Here is a 22,913-nt window from a genome sequence, read left to right on the forward strand (position 1 = left end):
TTTGTCTTCAGCTTATCACGTCCTCATTCCAAGCCTTTTACAAATTTTTGGTCACTCAAGAAGAAACTTTAAATCTCAATGTTAACCAAGATCCAAAGCCTGGCTGGTTTAAAGCCACAAATTTGGCTTAAGTCACAAACATTCACTTTCTCCTTTTAAAAAGAAAACTGCTTTCTCTTTAACCAAACGTCAAATGAGAAAAAAGGTTACAAACTTGAGCAAGTAAAAAATGTCCAATGAGAGAAAAGGTTACAAACTTGAGCAAGTAAAATGTCCAATGAGAGAAAAGGTTACAAACGAGCAAGTAAGACGAACGAAAACTTAACCTAATAGAAAAGTGAAACCACAAACCTGCCAATAGCAGAATCTTTAGAGAAATGACGCGAAACTCCTGCCTTAAAGCCCTAAATGGCGGCTTCAATATCAGCCCCACTGAGCATGAAATTCATTTACTTAAATAAAATCTGAATCTCAGCCCAAACCTGGGAGATTCAAAACCTGAGAGCGGTCTTACCAAAGACGCCCGTATGTCTGGTGAAGTCAGTTGGATGCAAGCAGTTTGTGCTGGTACCAGGGCCCCAGCTACTGATGAAGTGGCAGGAGTCCACGGAAGCCTACTTCGAAGTTCCCGGGGCTTCCAGGGGAGGTGAGAACACAAGTGATGGGAGAGCCTGGGGAGGGACTGTCTGGTGAGTAAAGGTTGTGCTGCTCTGTGGATGAAATGTCTCTGAGGTCGTAAACATCTCAGAGCCGCCTTCGGGAGAACGGGTGATAGTCATCTGGGCTGATGTCACCTCCAGTGTCCTCTCCTGTGATCTGTGTTAATCTTCCCAGATTGACGAGATTCCTGGGGAGGCGATTCATGACAGCTGAGTTCCTTTTGGAGGATCCGTCTTCAGGCAGGTAAGGGGAGCTCAGAGGAAACCTCTGCCTGCATCCGCTGATTCCCAAGTGCCCTCAGCTCACAGGGATCAGCACTCCCAAGTGCCATGGGGGTGGCATTTCCTGAACTCCTTCAAAGCAATAACAACAGGCTGGGCGTGGTGGCTTACGCCTGTAATCCCAGCACTTTAGGAGGCTGAAGTGTGAGGATTGCTTGAAGCCAGGAGTTCAAGACCAGCCTGGGCAACATAGGGAAACCCTGTCTCTACAAAAAATTAAAAGAGAACTTAGCCAGGAATGGCAGTGCACACGTGTGGCCCCGCCTACTCGGGAGACTGAGGTGGGAGGAGTGCTTGAGCCAGGGTGGTTGAGGCTGCAGGGAGCTGTGATTGCACCACTGCACTCCAGCCTGGGCAACAGAGTGAGACTCTATCTCAAAACAAACAAACAACAACAACAACAAAAGTGAAACAATAACAACAACTTTTACAAAACGGACATTTGGGATCTACATGCCACACTCCTAAATGCGTCTCTTAAGCAACAGGTGTCACAGTCTGAAACCTTGTTGTCCTTACCCTCTTCATTCTAGGCACCTGTTTCATTCCAGGTAGGGCTTCCTCCTGGTTTCCTAACACAGCGGGTTGAGATGAACAGCAGAGAAGGACACTGCACACCTCTGCAGGGTCTCCCCTCTGGCCCACCAGCCCTCCCTTCTCCAGCAGTGAAGACCTCACTATGTCATCCAGGCAGGAATAACATAGACAGAAACCCCAGAAGCCCCAAAGCTCTGAAGCCTAAACCACAAGCCCCGCGAAGTCCCACAGGGCCCACTGGGCAGAATGGCGTGAACCTTCAGGGTTTGTTTGCTTTTATGAACCATTTAGTTATTCTTTCTCCTTCCTCCTATGGTAGCGCTAAAATACATTCTCAGGCTCCCAGGTATATACAGGGGGGACGGAGAGGCGAGGATATTCCTGATTGGAAAACAAAACAAAACCTACCTTTACTAATCTCAATATACAGATTAGGCTAATCAGATTAAATAATTCTGAAAGTTTTCAAAATTTCATTGTTAGATTTTTCATTATTTTAGAGAAGAGGTCTTACTCTGTTGCCCAAGCTGGACTCAAACTCCTGGGCTCAAGCGAACCTCCTGCCTCAGCCTCCTGAGTAGCTGGACTACAGGTGCGCACCACCATGCCTGGCTGAAATTGGTTTTTATTGAGGGTCTTGATATGAAAAAAAAGTCTTTGAATCTTAATGTTACTTTTTCATTTCTTCTTGGCGACCAAAGCATCCATATTTTAATTTTTATTTGTTTATTATTGGCTGGAGAGCACTGCCTTCCTCATGTACTATGCATCAAGCCCTCTCCCCAGCCTGAAGAACACCATGTTCCTCTTAGCGATCGTCAGTAACAAGGCGTGCCACTCAAAGAACTACAAAGATAAGGGTTTGGGGTTTATGCTGGGGAAAGCTCATGACCCTAGCTGCAGGAATAGAGGACTGAGCCTCCCAGGTCCTGGAAAGCAGAGGGAGGATTCCCCGCTCCGATTTCCTCAGCACCTTTGCAGAGCTCTTGGTCTCCTGCCTGTGCCCTGCAGGCCTGACTCACCCTCCTCTCTGCACGTGAGACTCTGCACACCTCCTATCGTGTTTATTGACGCATGGCAGCCTCAGCCCTCCATTTCATGTGACCTGCCAGCTTTGCTCTCTACAACACCTAACCCAGTCAGTTTCTGTGTCCTACTTCAAAATTGCTGGGAGAAAAAAAAGTCTGATTGGCATTTGAGTTTGAGAACGAAGGCTTGAAAGAGCCAGTTTGAAGAATGGGAGCAAGGCCTGGCTAGAGCACTGGTCGACAAACTTTTCCTGTAAAGGGCTGGGTAGTAGATATTGCAGGCTTTGCAGGCCATGAAATCCACGCTGCATTGTAGTGGCATGCAAGCTGCCATAGCCAATCTGTAAATGAATGAGTGTGGCTGGGTCGCATTAGCATTTTATTTCCAAAAATAGCAGGTGGCCAGATTTGGCCCATGGACTGTAATTTTCCAATTCCTGAGATACTAGAAACAGAAGTGTTTTGTTGTTGTTTTAACTAACTCTTTATTGAAGTACAGCAAACAGAAAAGTATACACATTATAGCATTGTATGAACTATCACAGAGTGACTACACGCATGTAACCACCAACTATGTGAAGAAAACATTGCCTGCATCCCAGAAACTATGTATGCACCCTTACTAGTCACTAATCTCACACTCCTCCCCAAAAGTAACTAAAACTCTGATTTGTATTGTCAGTGGTTTCTCCTGTTTTGGACTTTATATAAATGAAGTCATATTGTATGTATTTCTACTTTCTGTCTAACTTCTTTGTACGATATTCTCCCAGTAGGATTCATCTGTATTGTGGTTTGTACCAATGGTTCATTTCTTTTTATTGTTATTATAATATTTTATTGCATTACTATAATAGTATTTATTTCATTCTACTGTAGATGGACATTTAACATTGTTTCTAGTTTGGGGCTGCTGCATGTCTTTGGATGAATATGTGTACACATTTTTGTTGGAAATAGAATTGCTGGTCCAACATAGATAGATAGATAGGTAGGTAGATACATAGATAGATAGATAGATTTATTATTGAATATATATAACAAAATGTTCTTATTGTTTATTATAATTTCCAAATGACATTTTTTTTCTATTTGGTGTGGAATAACTTTCATATCTTCCATTAATTTTTTTAGACATAGTTCTTTTATTTGAACATGTTTTTGATACCTGGTTTAATGTCTTTGTCTAATAAGTCCAACATCTGGGCTTACTCTGGGACAATTTCTTTTGACTACTTTTTTATGTTTATAGGCCATACTTGCCTGTTCTTTTGTGTGTCTCCTAATTATTTGGTTGAAAACTAGACACTTTAAATAATATATCGACTCTGGAAATTAGAGTTGTTGCTGTTTTTGTGATTGCTGTTGTGGTGGTGGTTTATTTGTTTAGTGATGTTTCTGGATTGGTATTGTAAAGTCTGTATTCTTTTTTGTGTGCAGCCACTAAAGTATTTACTTGGTTAGCTTAGTGGTCAGCTAATGATTGGACAGAGAATTCCTTAAATGCCTTCAACCAATAAGCCTCCCCTTGCTCATGGGCTGTTTGTTAGGGTATGTCTTCAATGTCCCTGCAATTCACAACTCCACCTTAGTCTTCACTCCTGCTTGATCAGACCCTCAAGAGCCACTGGAGTAAGTACTTAGGGCCTTCCTGGTCTCTCTTGGGCCTGCATGCAGCCGTGCACACAGGAGGCCTTCTAATCCCCCAGGAATAAGTTGGAGCTTTTCAAAGCCCCTAAGAATATCTCTGTCCCTAGACTTTCCTTGTAAGTTTTATATCCAATTTCTTTTTTCTTTTTTTTTTTTTTGAGACGGTGTCTCACTCTGTCACCCAGGCTGGAGTGCAGTGGCACAATCTTGGCTCACTGTAAGCTCCACCTCCCGCGTTCACGCCATTCTCCTGCCTCAGCCTCCCAAGTAGCTGGGACCACATGTGCCCATCACCACGCCTGGCTAATTTTTTGTATTTTTAGTAGAGACAGGGTTTCACCATTTTAGCCAGGATGGTCTCGATCTCCTGACCTTGTGATCCTCCTGCCTTGGCCTCCCAAAGTGCTGGGATTACAGGTGTGAGCCACCATGCCCGGCCTTTTATATCCAATTTCTTATCTGCCCTAAGTGGCACCACCACTTTTGACAGCTGGGATGTTGAACAGTTAGTGCTGATTGATTTTCACAAACACCCTGGGGATGGGGCTTTCCTCACTGGGAGATCTGAATCAGGTCAAATAAAGGTGAGCCTTGTGAATGGGGCTTGAATAGGAGCTGCCAGCCCAGGAGAAAGATTGATGATTCTCTGGGAATGAGGTTTTTGGGGCTCTGAAGCTGTCCTGCCCCTCTAGTCCGTCCATTAGGCTGTTGGTTTTCACTACTACCACAGTTCCAAGGCTGCTGTTTTTCAAGCTGCTGCAGAGCTGATGGTGGTTGAGGGGGTGGGACTGGGGAAGAGGCAAAGTTAAAATTCCACAAAGCCTGCTGTTTACTGAGTTTCAGCCATTTTCTTTAACAAACACTCTGAATTGTTCCAATCCTATTGTTAATATCCAGAGTTCTGAAAAAGTGGATTTTGACAGCTTATGCTACGTCCCTTCTCTTATGGAGGCACAGATTCTTGGAGGGCCCTCCACCATCAGTTCACACATCCTTCTCCAGGCATTATGGCTGGTGGTTTTTATTTTTTACCATGGTAAATTTTAAATCTTTTCTAGGCCAAATTTTTTTTTAGTATAATAAAAGACACAGAAAAAAAAGCATACACAGACACACAGTAACACACATACACAGAGGTACATTGGCCTATTATTTAATTCTATATGTGGATGTTGGGTTTTGTGTTAGTCTGTTCTCATGCTGTTGTAAAGAACTGCCAAAGACTGGGTAATTTATAAATGAAAGAGGTTTAATTGACTGACAGTTCAACAGGGCTGGGGAGGCCTCAGGAAACTTACAATCATGGTGGAAGGTGAAGCAAATATGTCCTTCACATGGCAGCAGGAAGGAGAAGCATCGAGCAAAGAGGGAACAGCCCCTCATAAAACCATCACATCTCATGAGAACTCACTCAATATTATGAGAACAGCATGGGGGTAACTGCTGCCATGATTCAATTACTTCCAACTGGGTCCCTCCCCCAACATGTGGGGATTACAATTCAAGCTGAGATTTGGGTGGGGACACAGACCCAGACCATATTATACACACTGGCCCCTCTCAAATCTTGTCTTTCTCACATTTCAAAACACAATTATGTCTTCCCAATGATTTCCCAAACTCTTCAGTCATTTCAGCATTAACCCCAAAGCCTAAGTCCATAGTATCTTCTGAGACAAGGCAAGGCCCTTCCACCTATGAGCCTGTAAAATCAAAAGCAAGTTAGCTACATCCTAGATAAATGGGGGTACAAGCATTGGGTAAATACGCCTGTTCCAAATGGAAGAAATTGGCCAAAATGAAGGGGCTACAGGCCCCATGCAACTCTGAAATCAAATAGGGCAGTCATCAAACCTAAATGCACCAAAATGATCTCTTTTGACTCCAGGTCTTACATACAGGTCACGCTGATGCAAGAGGTAGGCTCCCACAGCCTTGGGCAGCTCTGCCCCTGTGGTTTTGCAAGGTACAGCCCCCCACCCCCCGCCAGCTGCTTTCATGGCAGGCTTTGAGTGTCTTTGGCTTTTCCAGGTGCATGGTGCAAGCTATCAGTGGATCTACCATTCTGGGGTCTGGAGGATGGTGACCCTCTTCTCACAGATCCACTAGGCAATGCCTCAGTGGGGACGCTGTGTGGGGGCTCTGACCCCACATTTCCCTTCAGCACTGCCCTAGCAGAGGTTCTCCATGAGGGCTCCACCCCTGCAGCAGACTTCTGCCTGGACATCCAGGCGTTTCCATACATACTCTGAAATCTAGGTGAAGGTCCCCAAACCTCAATTCTTGTCTAATGCACACCTGAGGGACTAACACCATGTGGAAGCTGCCAAAGCTTGGGGCTTCACCCTCTGAAGCAATTGCCTGAGCATGTATCTTGGCCCCTTTTAGCCGCAGCTAGAGCTGAAGCAGCTGGGATGCATTGCAACTAGTCCTCAGGATGCGCACAGCAGGGGGGCCCTGGACCTGGCCCATGAAACCATTTTTGCCTCCTAGGCCTCCAGGCCTGTGATAGGAGGGGCTGCTGCAAAGGTCTCTGACATCCCCCAGAGACATTTTCCCCATTGTCTTGGTGATTAACATTTGGCTCCTCGTTACTTATGCAAATTTCTGCAACTGGCATAAATTTCTCCCCAGAAAATGAGTTTTTCTTTTCTACCGCATTGTCAAGCTGCAAATTTTCCAAACTTTATGCTCTGTCACCTCTTGAATGCTTTGCTTTAGAAGTCAAAATTCTAAAACAGAATTCTAAAGAAATTTCTAAAGTTCAGAAATTTCTTCCATCAGATACCCTAAATCATCCCTCTCTAGTTCAGATATCTAGGGCAGGGGCAAAATGCCACCAGTCTCTTTGGTAAACTATAGCAAGAGTCAACTTCATTCTAGTTCCCAACAAGTTCTTCACCTCCATCTGACACCACCTCAGCCTGGACTTCATTGTCCACCTCACTATCAGCATTTTGGTCAAAACCATTCAATAAGTCTCTAGGAAGTTTCAAACTTTCGCATATCTCCTTGCCTTCTGAACCCTCCAAGTATCTAGGAAGTTCCAAACTTTCCCACATTTTCCTGTCTTCTTCTGAGCCCTCCAAACTGTTTCAATCTCTGTCTATTACCAGTTCCAAAGTTGTTTCCACATTTTTTGAGTATCCTTATAGCAGCACCTTACTCTCTGTGGTACCAATTTACTGTATTAGCCTATTCTTACACTGCTATAATGAACTGCTGGAGACTGGGTAATTTATAAAGGAAAAGGTTTGACTTATACTTCCACAGGGCTGGGGAGGCCTCGAGAAACTTACAATCATGGCAGAAGTTGAAGCAAACACGTCCATCTTCACATGGTGCCCAAAAGGAGAAGTGTTGAGCAAAGGGGAAAAAGCCCCTTACAAAACCATCAGATCTCATGCGAACACACTCACTATCATGAGAATAGCATGGGGGTAACTGCTCCCGTGATTTATTTACCTCCCACCAAGTCCCTGCCCCAACACGTGGGGATTACATTTCAGGTTACAATTCAAGATAAGATTCGGGTGGGGACACAAAGACAGACCATATCAGGTTTTGAACACAAGGTTTAAGAGAAGTTTAAAGAAAGTCCTGTGGAAGAGCTAAATATGAATTCACAACAGAATCTCCCCTTGGCCAACCTCCTTGTCATCAGTTCACTGGCTAAACTAGTGCTCTGCATTTCCTTGTTTTTAAATTGTGATGAAATATACACAATACAGAACTTAACAATTTAACCATTTTTAAGTGTACAGGTTTGTTACTTTTAAGTGCATTCACATTGTTGTGCAGTCATCACCACCTCATCTCCATTACTTTTTTCATCTTAAAACTGAAACTCTATGCCCATTAAATAACTCTCCACGCTTCTCCCAGCCCCTGGAAACCACCATTCTACTTTCTGTGTCTTTATATTTGACTACTCTAGGAACCTCATGTAAGTGGAATCATACATTATCTGCCTTTTCACTTAGCATTATATTTTGAAGTGTAGAATAAATCATACACTATGTGCCTTTTGTAACTGATTTCTTTCACTTAGCAATGTATTTCGAAGGTTCATCCATGTTGTAGTGTGTGTTAGAATTTTCTTCCTTTTTAAGGCTGAATGATATTTTTAAGGCTGAATGATATGCCCTTGTATGAATAGAACACATTTGTTTATTCATTCATCTAATGATGAACACCTGGTTTGCTTCCACCTTTTGTCTATTGTGAATGCTGCTACTATAAACATGGGCTTACAAATATCTTGAGGAGCCCCTGCTTTCAATTGTTTTGGGTATATACCCAGAAGTGGGATTGCTAAATCATATGTTAATACTATTTTTAATTTTTTGAGGGCATGCTGTACTGTTTTCCATTTTACATTCCCAACAGCAGTGCACACATGTCCAATTTCTCCAAATCCTCACCTACATGTGTTATTTCCTGCTTTTTTTTTGACAGTAGTTATTCTAATGAGTGTGGAGTTGTTAGGGTCCAGCCTCAACGCCACCCACGGGTACCCAAAGTTTGGTGGCAACAAAGGAATGAGAAGAGACAAGTTAAGAGTGAAAGGTGGGGAGCCGGGGGCCAGTGCAAAATGTGGAGGCTGCAAAAGGCTCAGAGCTCTGGTTTCCACACTATTTATTGAGTACAATCACTTAGATCTGAGAAGCAGGGGTTCAGGGGTGAAATGGGGAAAGGCAGACAGTGCGTTATATGTGTAATGTATAGCAGTGGCGGTTTAAGTGAATCTCCTTTGTGCTCAAATAGTATATCTTTAGTTACTTGTTGGCAGCGGGCTTAACTAGGAGCCTGCATATCTAGCCACATTCTAATGCTTCATAGGAGTGTCTTTCTCCTTGAACACAGTGTTTATGGATAAGAGAGCAAGTCTTGCTCAGAGCATGGGAACATAGTGGCTATAAGAAGGCTTTCTTCTTCAGAGGCCTCTTGCGGCTTTCCGCAACTTATTGTCTCATATTTTTATGGCCAGTTTATGCAGGCACCCCATAAGCCTTTCTCCCAACATGGAGTGGTATTTTATTGTGACTTTAATTCACATTTCTCTAATGATTGGTGACACTGAGCTTTCTTTTTTTTCATGTGCTTATTGTCCATTTATATGCCTTCTTTGGAGAAATGTCTATTTCAAGTCTCTTACCCATTTTTTAATTAAGTTGATTCTTAGCTGTTGAGTCATAGGAGTTCCTTATATATTCCAGATATTAATCCTTTATCAGATATATGATTTGCAAACATTCTTTCCCATCTGATGGGTTGCCTTTTCACTCTGTTGTCTTTTAATATATAAACATTTTACATTTTGGTGTAGCCCAATTTATATTTTCTTTTGTTGTCTATGCATTTGGTGTTGTATCCAAGAAGTCATTGCCAAATCCAATATCATGAAGCTTTTCTATGTTGTCTTCTAAGAGTTTTATAGTTTTATTTCTTAGCTTTAGGACTTTGATTCATTTTGAGTTCATTTTTGCACATGGTGAAAGGTAATGTTCCAGCAACATCCTTTTGCATGTGGGTATCCAGTTTTTTCCAGTAGCATTTGTTAGAATGACTGTCCTTTAAGTCTTTATGCCAACATCATACTGTCTTGATTGCTGTCACTTTACAATATTTTGAAATCAGGAAGTGAGACTTCCAACTTTGTTCTCCTTTTTCAAGATTATTTTTGCTGTTCACTCTTGAGATTCCATGTGAATTTTATGGTCAAGTTTTCTATTTCTGGAAAAAACGTCATTGAGATTTTGATAGGGATTGCATTGAAACCATAGATTGCTTTGGTTGGTATTGACATCTTAACAATATCAAGTCTTCCAATCCATGAACATGGGATGTCCTTCCATTTATTGGTATCTTCTTTAATTTCTTTTATCAATATTTTGTAGTTTTCAGCATACACATCTTTCACCTCCTTGGTTAAGTTTATTCCCAAGTATTTTATTCTTTTTAATGCTATTGTAAATGGAATTGTTTTAATTACCTTTTCAGACTGTTCATTGTTAGTATATAAAAACACAACTGATTTTCGTGTTGACTTTGTATTTTCTGGTTTATTAGATCTGTCAGGTTGGTGTTTTTGTTTGTTTTGGTGGTATCTTTAGGGTTTCTACATACCTTTAGGGTTTGCTACATATAAGATCATGTCACCTGTGAACTACCCCATTAAGCTTTATATTTTAATTATATTTTATTTCTACATGTTCCTTTTGATACTTTTTCAAATCTGCTGGGTCATTCTTCATAGTTTCTTATTTCCTGCTAATATTTTAAGCCTGCCTCAGGAGATATTAACTCTGTTGTGTTCTCTCATAATTCCAAATTATGTGGCTCTATTTCCTATTTCTGTGTCTGGTGTGTGCCCATTTTTGTTCATGATGCCTTGCTTCCTTGCTATTTTCTCTGTGGGATAAGTATGTGTTTAGTCCAAGATGGGGAGGGGGGTATCTCCAAGGAGGATTTGTAATTCCTTATGCAATTGCTTTAGGGTGCTACTAGCCTAAATTCTGAGGTTGAAGGGTTTTTGGACCATCCACGTATTGTGAATTAGTGCAGCAGCCCTAAGGTTCAAGACTGGCAGTGACTCCCAGGGGGCAGATTTATGTTTATTTCTATTTCATATTTATACCTAGGGCATAGCCCTTTGGGGTTCCAGTCTTAGGGAAGGAGGATCTTCTATTTGACTCCTCACTTTGGGCAGGTCCTGAACACTTACCTTCTCCACAGTGAGGCTGTGAAACTCAAGTTCAGCTGCTTGGACAAATGCTCTCAAGGCAATGGCCTCAGTGCTTAGCTAGTCCCTGAGTTTTCATCTTTACTTAGTTCTTGGCCTGAGTACTCCTGTTTTGCCAGCTCATGGGTTTATTTTCTATATCTAAGGTCAGCATTTTTAATTATCAGAAGGATAACTAGTCAAGGTAGCTGCCCACCATATTGCCAGAGATACAAATGTCTCCCTGAACACTTGAGGTCTCATACCATCAAAATTCTCATCTCACCTTGCCAACCATTCCTTTGATATCTTCCACTGACCACTGAGAATTGGTCTTCAAGCCCCAGTCCTTGGCAGTACAAAGGGTAATTAGGGAGTGTTGACCTACAATTACCTAATGCCACTATGATAACTCCCCAGTAACGGAACTCAGCTTACATGCTTACCCAAATTGCAGCCTTAATTTCACTATAAAATTTTCTCTGGCTGCCTTACCAAGTTCATTGTTTATATCATTATCACTAATTTCTTTTCTCCAAATGTAAAATTTTTAGTTTAAATCATGAACAAAGCAATGTTGTTTTCCTTTGAAACACCCCCTTTTTCTCTAAGTCTATCCTAATTCCAGGTCTTACTACTTCTTATAGAGGTGAATCCAACATGTTTTGTTCACTTACCTGCCTTCACTGTGTCTACTTTCAAATTAATCTTTCTGGAATAGTTTTTATTGTATCCCCTCCCCCCACAAAAAAATTAAAACTATTCCTTATTTTCCCTCTATGATAATTTTAGTTCAACACATTTTGAGCAAATGCCTATAAAATGCCAAGCAATCTACAAAAATTTGGGATACTGTCAGTTTTCTATTGCTGCTGTAACAAATTGCCACAAATTTAGTGGCTTAAATGAGAACAACTAAAAACTATTGTTTTACAGTTCTATAGGTCAGAAGTCTGGTGGAGTCTCATTGGAATAAAATCACTCTTAGTTCCTTGCATCTGTAGGACTAAGGTCCCATTTTCCAAACCACTTTCCTGTCTTCCTCTTCCACTGTGAGGGGTTCACGTGATTCACTCAGGCCTTCCTGGATAATTCTGCCTTCCTCTTCCACTGTGAGGGGTTCACATGGCTCGCTTGGGCCTTCCTGGATAATGCAGGCTCATCGCCCCATCTCAAGGTCCTCAACCTTAATCACACCTGCAAAGTATCTTTTGCCACTAAGCTAACATAGAAGCCACAGGTTCTGGGGATTAGGTCTAGGACAGGGATTCCCCAGCCCCCAGGTCACGTACCAGTACCAGTCCACGGCCTGTTAGGAACTGGGCTGCACAGCAGGAGCTGAGATGTGGGCGAGTGAGCATTACCGCCTGAGCTCTGCCTCGTATCAGATGACTGGCAGCATTAGATTCTCATGGGAGCACAAACTCTATTGTGAACTGCACATGCCAAGCATCTGGGTTGTGTACTTCTTATGAGAATCTAATGCCTGAAGATCTGAGGTTGAACAGTTTCATCCTGAAACATCCCCTAAACCCCTACCCAGTCTATGGGAAAATTATCTTCCATGAAACCACTCCCTGGTGCCAAAAAGGTAAGGGGCTGCTGGTCTAGGGTATCTTTGGGGGGCTATAATTCCACCTACCACAGATAACATAGGTGAAGAAGGCCTCAATCTGTCTCTGAGGCTTCATTAAAGCAGAGAGAAACAGAGTGCGAACAAGTAACCACTCACCTCTAAGACATCTATTCCATTGTATCAGAGAGGGCTGAGGACACAAAGAGGAGGAAACTAGAAAGAATGTTTATAAAGATCAGGAGGGCCTTACAGTCTAAATGAGGGGAAAGCTTGCCAGATAGGAATGGGAGTTCTTCTAATAGGAAGAGATAGCATATAAAGTGAGAGAGGCCTGTGAAGTGTTTGGCAAGCTTGGGTAATCACAACTGATTCCATGTGACTAATGGGAGTAAGGGGGTGGGATGGTGACATTACAAGAGATTAAGATGCTGGCCGTGGTGGCACGCACCTGTAGTCCCAGCTGTTTGGAAGGCTGAGGCACGAGAATCGCTTGGGCCCGGGAGGTGGAAGTTGCAGTGAGCCAAGATCATGCCACTGCACTCCAGCTAGCACTGGAGTGAGACTCGATCTCAAAAAAAAAAAAAAAAAAAAAAAAAAAAAGATGTGAAACATCTCATCTTGGACTCTGTTTTTCTTTTTAGCATTAATATGAGAAACAGAATCTTATTTCAGGAAAATTACTCCTGGAACAGTACAGAGTTCAACCTGAAAGGAAAGCGACTGGAGAAAAGGAGACAAATGTAAAACCTTGCTAACATTTACAAGAGGAAAAGAAATGAACACAGTGAGCATGGGGAGAGGTAGATATGAACAGCTCTGCAGTTGGAGGAACAAACCTTGGAAATAAGGAGAGGTGACCTGTGTTTAGCTGCACCCCTAGAGGGTGGAATCGGCTGAGGAGCAAGCCCAGCAACACTGAAGTTTAGAGATGGAGCGGCTGGGCGGTGGGCGAGAGAAACTCTTCGGGGACACATGTGGTTCATTTCAGGAGGTAGCTAAACTTTCTACAATGTTAGTACGTAATTATGCACTTATTTTTTAATTCAACAAAGTAATTTGGGAGAGCTTCATGGGGAGCAGCACTGAGGTTTAAAGAGCTGAGGATACAATTATCTTCATTTAACTTACTTTCTATGCTAAAATATTTCTTAAAAATAAAGTTGTGCAGCTATTATTATTCAAATATTTCCTTAAATTACCAAATATGTGCTAGATTGACATATGTTGTTTAACTTTTCCTAATGAGACTAAACTCCTAGAGCTAGGATACACAGTATTTCTTCCAAGTTTCCTCTCAATACCTAGCAGATAGATTAAAAACACACTTTTTGTGAGCTATCAGGTAGATAATTTTAATTATCCTACACAAAGAAACAATCTTGGGATGATTTGGATGGATTATCTATGTCTTCATCATTGGCATTCACATTGCCTGCCATTCTTACTTGCCAGTGTTACAGAATTCAGGGTATACTGAGGTGGCAGCTCGGTGATGGACAGCTGTTCATCTTCTCAATGATCAGCCACCCCTGGTCACTGCACGCTGGAAAAGTACCTAGTGCAAGGGAAGGACCTCCATTTTTAATTGCACTTTATGTTAACTTCAAAACTGGCACTAATTCAGTTATTGGAAGACACTTAACTATCTTTTGAATAATTTGAGTATATAAACATACATAATATCCTTTTTCAACTCTAAGTGGTGTGAAATCTAAACAGATCAAGTACTTCCAATGAAAATTTCAGAATTGAGATGTTGTCTAAGTGTAAAATATACACTGGATTTTAAAGACTTGGCATCCCTCAAACAGTAAAATAGCTCAGTAATTTCTAAAAATATTGATTACTTCTGGCAGAAGCAATATTTGGATGTATTGTCTACATATTAAAACTAATTTTAAAACATTTATTGTAGCTACTAAAAATGTTTAAATTACACATTGTTCCCATTATATTTCTATTAGATGACACCGAGCCAGATGAAAATAGGATTAAATGAGATTTTCATGTAAGAAATAATTTGTCCGATCTAATCATTTTTTTCTAAGAAGTATTTACTTGAAATCTTTTTATTTTTATATGTTCATCTAAGTCCCTCTTAGTCACCAAATCAATGCTTAACAGCTGTGCAAGCCAGTTGGCTTTAGACAGCTCCTGGAGTTTTTAAGGATCATTTCTTGGCAGCTTTAGAAAAAAAAGCACTAATTGAAAGGTTAATCAAATCAGTCATATTTGTATGTTAGTTATATAAACACCCTGTCTCCACCAAAGATTAAACAGACGCATTATACTCTACCCAGAAGGCCCATTTATTCTGTAATGATTGTCACTTGCCTTCAAGCTTCTAAGTGGTAGGGAAGTACTTTGAATACTTTGCAAATGAAAACTCTATTCTGATTTATGAAATGCTTCCACACTGCCAGGATTCTACAGAATCTAAAATATTTTATAGCAACACCAATTCTACCTGTGGTACACGAGGGGAAAAGGTCAGTTCTACATCTACTCAAAGATAAGTCAGTATCTAAGTTTATTTAGGCACAAAAATATAAGCTTAAAAATAGACATATTTTGAGGCACAATGTTGGTTAAAAAACAGCTCTGAATGTCTGCGACAGCACCGGTCAGCACGATCTAAAGATATTAGCAGTTACTGCCCTGCTCATCTTTAATAAACAGGCGGTCTCCTACCATTTTATCACACCTATGATCCGACAGGACGTGTACTGCAACAGGGTCTGGAAAGAAGCAGGATGGATGCAAGTTCCGTAGCGTCACTGGTTCTCACCGGTTGCGCCTGTGCTTAGTGATTGCAAAATAATCTGAAGCCACCCCTGCCTGGGATGGAGTTTATTACGGTGACAAAAAAATGGCTGGCTTCTAGAAATTATTTTTTGAGGTAAAAATTGACTGGAAAATATTTTGTCTTGAAATTACTTAAAATGTGATCCGGTTTGATGCAAATTATAAGTTATGCAAAAAATGTGGAATAATAAAGGATTACTCAATTCTAAGTTCAAAAGTACATTTATTTAAAATGTGGGCAAGATATCAATATAAAAGAAAACAGAGTATAAGAAATAAAAATAATCAAAGTACAAAACATTTCAAATCTTTAACATCCATAATTTAGAGATAGCAAGGTCTTTATTTACACCATTTTATTTCTAGTTGAAGTCCCGTAACAGTTTTGTGAAAACATTTAAAAACCTGGCAAATGAAGCATAAAACCTAATGTGGGCTCTTAAAGTCATATAATACAAAACATAATTTATGTTTCCTCAGAATAAAATTGCACATCTTAAAAAGATGCAGTATATTTATTATATCTGTCTTCCTGCTTCACAGTCTGATCCCCCAGGAAAGCAGCTGGAAAACAAGAGCATGTGAAGGAAGCGCGGCAGCTCCTCGCCAGCCAGCCAGCCAGCCCCGCACCACAGGAGTCGACATGCACGGCAGCCTAGACGCCATCAGTTAAACTTATATGTAGGCTTGTTGAGGAAAACGACTTTCAAACACAAGGCAAAAGAAAAACATGAAACCAAGGGTTCCAACATTCATCACCCAGTTTCAGAGACACCCTTGTAGGAATGCTACAGCCTCTTTCTTACCCATTCAAACCAGTCGCTCTGCTGCATACCCACATCACAGGAGGCCCTCAGCCCCGACACACAGGCTCACTCAGCCCAGACACACAGGCTCACTCAGCCCAGGGACATCAGCACCTGTGCCAGCTCCGCAAGGTATCCACCACGTGGCCAGAACTGAGGCCCAGCAATAGCTGAAATGTCCTTTAAATTAACATGTACAACACACAACCCCCAAGAGCTGACATCCCCAAAGCCCCACCACAAATAGCTGACTCCTACTTATACCTGCAGGAGCAGGTACTGACCTCTGCAATTCTAAACCGTCCACTTTGGGCAAAATTCATCAAGCTATGGATATGAAAAAAGGCCCCCAAGGTAATACTCATAAGTCTCCTGTATGACTTTTAAAGCAATTTCTTCTGAAAGTAAATGTAGCGTAGAATAGGCTTTCACAAATACAAACATGAATGCTAGGAAAAAGTCTGGAAAAAATGCAAGAGTACATGTTGTATAAAAACCAAATGCTTATAGCATATCTGTAAAAATTTAACAGGCCTCTTATCATTCCTATCAGTAGCTCCTACAATAATTTTCTAATAGATGGCGGTATGGAATACAGCAAGCTCTGGTATGAATGGTAAGAGGGTTTCTGCACCAAGCCTCATTCCAACTAGACAGGCTATTTATGGCTAAACATGACATTGGATTCTGGGACTGAGGCAAATTTTACTTCTTCTTTTTTTTTTTTTTGAAGACAGAGTTTCGCTCTTGTTGCCCAGGCTGTAGTACAATGGCGCGATATTGGCTCACTGCAACCCCTGCCTCCCAGGTTCAAGTGATTCTCCTGCCTCACCAAGTAGCTGTGATTACAGGTACCTGCCACCATGGCCAGCTAATTTTTTCTATTTTTAGTAGAGCCGGGGTTTCACCATGTTGGCCAGGCTGGTCTCGAACTCCTGATCTCAGGTGATCCACCTGCCTTGGCCTCCCATGCTGGGATTATAGGCATGAGCCACCACGTCCGGCCAAATTTTACTTCTTAAAAGTGCTTTTCTCTCAGTGATATCAAGGTCTTCTGTCTACTATTATAACCATAAGCTCTTTAGCGTTAAGAGGAAAATGTTTGATAAATGTAATTAACTGGATGAATGTCAGTGTATTTAAATGTAAATATACTTAAATGTAATTACCTGGATGAAACAGGCACACACGAAGAGAAAAAAACTCGGCAAGGATGGGTATCATTCTGACCTCTGTGCCTTACTGAAGCAGTCCTATCCCAAACACAAAATTCCCCTGCTTAAGGAAAGGTCCACTGAGGTTGACACTGGTCAGAGGCGGCAGAGGCTCCCACCCTCACCGAGAAGAGGAGCTCGGCCCTCCAGCCTCATTGCAGGAGGCCCAGGGAGAAGTCCTGAGAACAGCCCTGAGAGAAGGTGCTCTGCAATGGGAAACGGAAGTGGAAACAGAATTTTCCCATAAGGACCTGTAAGGCATGTTTTGCTTCACTGATAGGCTGTTCCTACATTAAAATAATAATTCAGAGATTTTTAATAAGGAATTCAAATAACAGATGATGAGCTTTATTTTTTCCTGAATGTCTGAAATAGAAAAAAGCCTAGGTGTCAATATTCTAAAGACTGACCTTTGCATTTTCCTGACATGTTGATGAAGTATTCATTCTGCCGCTTCCATTTAGTAGTAATTTATCTCCCATCCCAAAGTTCCTGAGTACAAAGACTATATACGAACTAAATTTCATTTGGAAAACTACAAACTCAAAGGTGAGCTGATAAAAAGAAACATATATTTATTTTTGCAATTATTTTCTATTTTATCTAATTGTCAAATTCTTTAATACCTCCATAAACTAGACAGTATAGATCCTTTCTAATTAACATCACCTATTAAAACTGAACTCTCAGTAAGTTAAGAGAATATTTTTACTAGCAACTCAAATGAATATTCTGAAGAGAAAAGAATTGTTCACTGCATAAATCACAATAGCAAAGAAAGGAAAAATGGCTTACAAAACAGGAAAGGTACTGCCTTATTAACCTGGGAAATCCATTTCATATCTAACCCATCTACTTTTTATTCTCTTTTGAAAAGGATATGATTCATAGTCCAGCGTTTGAGTGAGCACTCCAGTCAGAACGAACTCTGCATTGTGAACATCTGAACAGGGTGGAAACAGACACTTGTTAGAGATCCACTGCTGTGCGTGCACACATACTCACACAGGTAAGCGGGGAAACGTACCTATGCCTCTGGCAAAATATTCTCGGCATAAATGAAGGTCATTTTCACAGGATATTAAAATTATTTCCGACAAACTCTAAGGAAAAGAAAATGAGTTTCTCAGTGACCGAACACTGAATGTGATACAGGGCAATGACGGACTCGCTGGCGGACTCCACTCTACCCACCGAGTTCTGCTTGTGCTCCATGAGCTTCCGGAAAGATGGCTGCTTGGATAACACCTTTCCTCCTGCACACTCTACAATTGCCTTCATAGTGGAAAGACTTGGGCAGATTCCAGGTGTGATGTAAAAATATTTTGCCTAAAATTAAATGAAAATATATGTATTATGTTCTTAAAATGCTTTAATTTTTAGAGTACATAATTTTCATAGATTCTGCCCTGAGATTTTTGACAAAATTTCAAATTTTATGACATTATGAAGGTACTATTCTCCTACTAGCACTCAATCTGAAGTGGAAGAGGAATCTAGCTATGTAAATTTGGAATGTAAGCATTTTCACATGTTAAGTATACCTGAAGATGATTTAAAGTAACCAGAACTTAAGTCCCTAAAACAAAGTGTTTTGTGAATAAGCAAGAATATTACAAATATTTTTCACAATTTCTATACAATTTTAAATCAGCATTATATTTCACCACACTTATCTGCCCAGCAACAGCCTCTGGCATAGCATGCTGCCTGGCTTATATCCCTTTTCTTTATTTTCTCCATATTATTTGAACTCAGAGCAGGAAATGATATTGATGCTTAAGATTTAATTATCTAACAAGATTGCTCCTGAGGATACCACAAAATACTATTCTGTCTGAAACTGCAAATAATTTCTAATTCCTGTTGACTCCTTAAGAAGGTTAAAGAACCGATTATCTTTATTGATTTACTTAGTTCTTTGGTACAAAAAAAATTCCTAGCTGTTCTAACACTTATCTAACATTTAAAAATCTTTTAGTACTGAATTATGTCTATGCACACACTGAATATTTTCCCAAGTATCTTCTCCAGCTGAATATACATTTACTGACAATAGTACGAAGTAAGCAATGCCCTCTAAAGATTTATTAAAAGCAGAAAAATGAACATGCCTCTTAACCAATTACTCAAAAACCTATTCTTTGAATAACTTATTTCTCATAGACGTATTTATTAAATTTGTGTACTTATTTTTAAACATTATAGTAAAGAAAAGTTCTCTAGAGATGTGCTGTGGTTCACAGGAGGAAGACCTCCAGTGGCAATGTCCAAGAAGGAAGCCAAGAGGTAAATGGGATGCAGGGTGAGCCCAGCTCCCCTGGAGGCGCACTTCCCACCAAATCACCTGGTAGTTCCCTTGAGCAGGTCCGTGTGTTATGCTTACTTGGACTGATTTACTTTTCCCTTAAAGTGTACCTTAAAGAGTGGAGAAACGTGTGCCCGTTTTAAGGATTCTTCCAAGCTGAAAGAGAAAAGTACTTCTGCCTCAGCATCTCGGAGAATGTAGTTCTGCTCATCTGGAAAACAGAACAGCACATACTCTGAAAAGTGTGGACACGTGAAGTGTGGCAAGTGTGACCCACAAAATTCTCGTCCATATTCAGGTACATAATATTACAGCTACATTTACCTGTACAGCCTTCGGATATTTAAATGTCACCATTATATTTCATTTACTTCCCTCTAAAAACAGCCAGACCAAAAAGACAGGCAGGTATTTTTTCTCCTAGATCAGTGGTAATTAACCATTTGGGGTCATAAACTCTTGAAAAAAACGGGCTGGGTGTGGTGGTTCATGCCTGTAATTCCAGCACTTTGGGAAGCCGGGGAAGGAAAGCTGCTTGATGCCAGGAGTTCGAGAACAGCCTGGGCAACACAGTGAGACTTCATCTCTACAGAAAAATTTTAAAATCAGCTTGGCATGGTGGCATGTGCCTGTAGTCCCAGCTACTCGGGGGACTGAAGTGGGAGGATCGCTTGAGTCTGGGAAGTTCGAGGCTGTGGTGAGCCATCATTGCACCACGGCACTCCAGCCTGGGCAACAAAGTGAGATCTGGTCTCAAAATAATAGTAATATATATATTTTTAACAACAAAAATATAAAAAAAGAAAAAAAAATTACTGAAAAATATGAACCCTCTTCCCATAGCTGCTCCTCCCCTCTTTACCCCCCCACTATTTTAGGAAGTTCACCAACTTTCCAAGCCCGCAGATCTCAGGTTAAAATCTCCAGTCCTAGAAAGACAAGTTTCAAATAATCCCATCCAAGTGTATATTATATATATATGTTATATATATACACTAACTCCTCAAGGACTTGTAGGACATTGGAGTCATTTGGCTCATAATCAATTAGGTGAATTACCAAACTTTAAAGATTTACCAAACACACATTCAAGTATATAAAAGTATACAGCAATTTATAAAGGATAATTTTATCAATTTTTAAAGACTTCTGACAATTATTAACAATTGACAGATTTTCAGTTTTCATAGCAACATTTTAAGAAATGTGTCAAAAGTTAAAGATCACAAAATGTTTCAATCTTCCTATAAATATGCCTCATATTCAGAAAACCATTTCTCCTCCGCCGCCATTTCCTACCAACCATACAGCATAATAAGGCAGCTCAAACCCAATAATATATACATCAAAAGCAGAAAACAAGGAAAAGTGATTTGGGATTGGCAAACTGGGGTTGACAAGATGATACATATTTTAGGATTTGTGGGCTATGTATTATTTCTCCTGCATATTCCTCTTCTCTTTTTTAAGCAATATTTAAAAAATGTAAAAACCATTTTCAGCGTATGGACCAGTTTGCTGACTGCTGGGCAGGAGCAACCACATCATGACAGAAATGCAGGGATCTGTTCACCAACGGCCAGAAATACAAAATCAATCCCTGAGTCAACCAGCAGATAGAAAGGCTGCTTTTTAGGTGAAAGGAGAAAAAGAATGTCTAAAATTTGGAAAAACAAAACATGATGAATTAAAAAAGGAACAAAAAAAGTACTGTTACACATGAGATGGTATATTTGAAGTGTTACTTTCAAAGCTGATATGCCTTCTGAAGAACTTGTGTGAGATCACCAAGAATAGTTAATGTTTATGACAGAGAAAACACCACCGGGCGCGGTGGCTCACGCCTATAATCCCAGCACTTTGGGAGGCCGAGGTGGGCGGATCTCTTGAGGTCAGGAGTTCAAGACCAGCCTGGCCAACATGGTGAAACCCTGTCTCTACTAAAAGATACAAAAAAATTTAGCCAGGCGTCGTCGTGGTGGGCGCCTGCAGTCCCAGCTACTAGGGAGGCTGAGGCAGGAGAATGGCTTGAACCCAGGAGGCAGAGGTTGTAGTAAGCCAATGGCACCACTCTACTCCAGCCTGAGCAACAGACTGGGTGAGACTCTGTCTTAAAAAGAAAAGAAAGTAATATTGAAAAATACAGTAATACAGCTAAGACGATCCTGTCACAGATGAGACATTGAGATTTTGGTTTTTTCAAACAGGGTTATGTTAACTTAGTAGTAGCAATGTAAAGACTCAACCTGAACATTAAACTTTTCATGGAAGTACAAAAGAAATGAGTATCCTAGAAATTGATTATAATATTGATGTCTCAAATTTTATGTAAGTTACACATAAATATAAAATCCCAAAAACATGCACCTACCAACACAGGTGGAGAAAAGAGTGTTTTCAACAAATGATGCTGGAACAACTGCACATCCATATGCAATAAAAGGAAGCTGGACACAGACTTTACCCTCTTTTAAAAAAAACCGACCCAAAAATGGAACACAGACCTAAATGTAAAATGCAAAACTATGAAACTCCTAGAAGATAACACAGGAGAGAATCTAAGGGACCTTGAGTTTGGCAATGACTTTTTAGATACAACACCAAAGACACAATCCATGAAAGAAATAAGAAGTAACCTGGACCTCACCTATTAGAATGGCCAAAACCCAGAGCACTAACACCAGCATATGCTGAGGAGGATGTGGAGCAACAGGAGCTCCCATTCACTGCAGGTGGGAATGCAAAATGGCACAGGCACTTCAGAAGACAGCCCGGCGGTTTCGTACAAGCTAAACATACTCTTACCATATGATCAAGCAATTGCAACCTTGTTGATTTACCAAAAGGAGTTGAAAACTTATGGCCACACTAAAACCTGTACATGGATGTTTTAGCAGCTTTACTGATAACTGCGAAAATTTAGAATCAGCTAAGATGTCCTTGTGTAGGTGAGGGGCTGAACAGATACATTCTGACAATGGAATATTATTTAGTGCTAAAAAGAAATGCTTTATGAAGCCATGAAAAGACATGGAGGAAGCTGGGACGTATATTGCCAAGCAAAGAAAGCAAATCTGAAAATCCTATATACTGTATGATTCCCAATATGTAACATTCTGGAAAGGGCAAGACTATAGAAAGAATAAAAGATCAGTGGTTGCCAGGGTCAGCAGGCAGGAAGGAATGAGTGGGTGGAGCACAGAGGATTTTCAGGGCAGTGGAACAACTCCATATGACGCTGTAAAGCAAAATCATGTCCTTACACATTTGTTAAAACCCAATGACTGTTCAAGGCCAAGAGTGAGCCCTAATGTAACTATGGAC

The 22,913-nt window shown here is 40.7% G+C and overlaps 2 protein-coding genes across 9 annotated transcripts in view; one reads left to right on the forward strand and one right to left on the reverse strand.

Moving 5' to 3' along the window:
* The first annotated feature begins 311 nt into the window (after positions 1 to 311).
* LOC129135457 (uncharacterized) lies at positions 312 to 19,417 on the forward strand. Of its 6 annotated transcripts, none has more exons than XM_063815857.1 (6): positions 312 to 646; positions 835 to 903; positions 15,805 to 16,421; positions 16,801 to 16,918; positions 18,159 to 18,290; positions 18,437 to 19,417. In XM_063815857.1, the coding sequence occupies exons 1-3, from the start codon at positions 528 to 530 to the stop codon at positions 15,932 to 15,934; spliced, it is 318 nt and encodes a 105-aa protein (XP_063671927.1). In that variant the 5' UTR covers positions 312 to 527; the 3' UTR covers positions 15,935 to 16,421; positions 16,801 to 16,918; positions 18,159 to 18,290; positions 18,437 to 19,417. The 6 variants fall into 6 exon arrangements, with proteins under 6 accessions (XP_063671927.1, XP_063671926.1, XP_063671929.1 ...); XM_063815856.1 differs by having other exon boundaries at positions 18,390 to 18,649; XM_063815859.1 differs by having other exon boundaries at positions 330 to 646; positions 16,805 to 16,918.
* The window catches only part of PAXIP1 (PAX interacting protein 1), a 58,873-nt gene continuing 51,717 nt past the window's right edge, over positions 15,758 to 22,913 (reverse strand). For all 3 annotated transcript variants that reach the window (XM_054655398.2, XM_063815855.1, XM_054655399.2), the window contains 5 exons: positions 19,700 to 19,800; positions 18,476 to 18,610; positions 18,309 to 18,384; positions 18,160 to 18,224; positions 15,758 to 15,938 (listed from right to left, as the gene is read on the reverse strand). In XM_054655398.2, coding sequence (XP_054511373.1) covers positions 15,927 to 15,938; positions 18,160 to 18,224; positions 18,309 to 18,384; positions 18,476 to 18,610; positions 19,700 to 19,800 — 389 coding nt within the window. In that variant the 3' untranslated portion in view covers positions 15,758 to 15,926. The remainder of the gene's footprint in view (positions 15,939 to 18,159; positions 18,225 to 18,308; positions 18,385 to 18,475; positions 18,611 to 19,699; positions 19,801 to 22,913) is intronic.

The sequence above is a fragment of the Pan troglodytes genome, chromosome 6 (genome assembly GCF_028858775.2).
Source record: "Pan troglodytes isolate AG18354 chromosome 6, NHGRI_mPanTro3-v2.0_pri, whole genome shotgun sequence".
In the NCBI taxonomy this organism is placed as follows: domain Eukaryota; kingdom Metazoa; phylum Chordata; class Mammalia; order Primates; family Hominidae; genus Pan; species Pan troglodytes.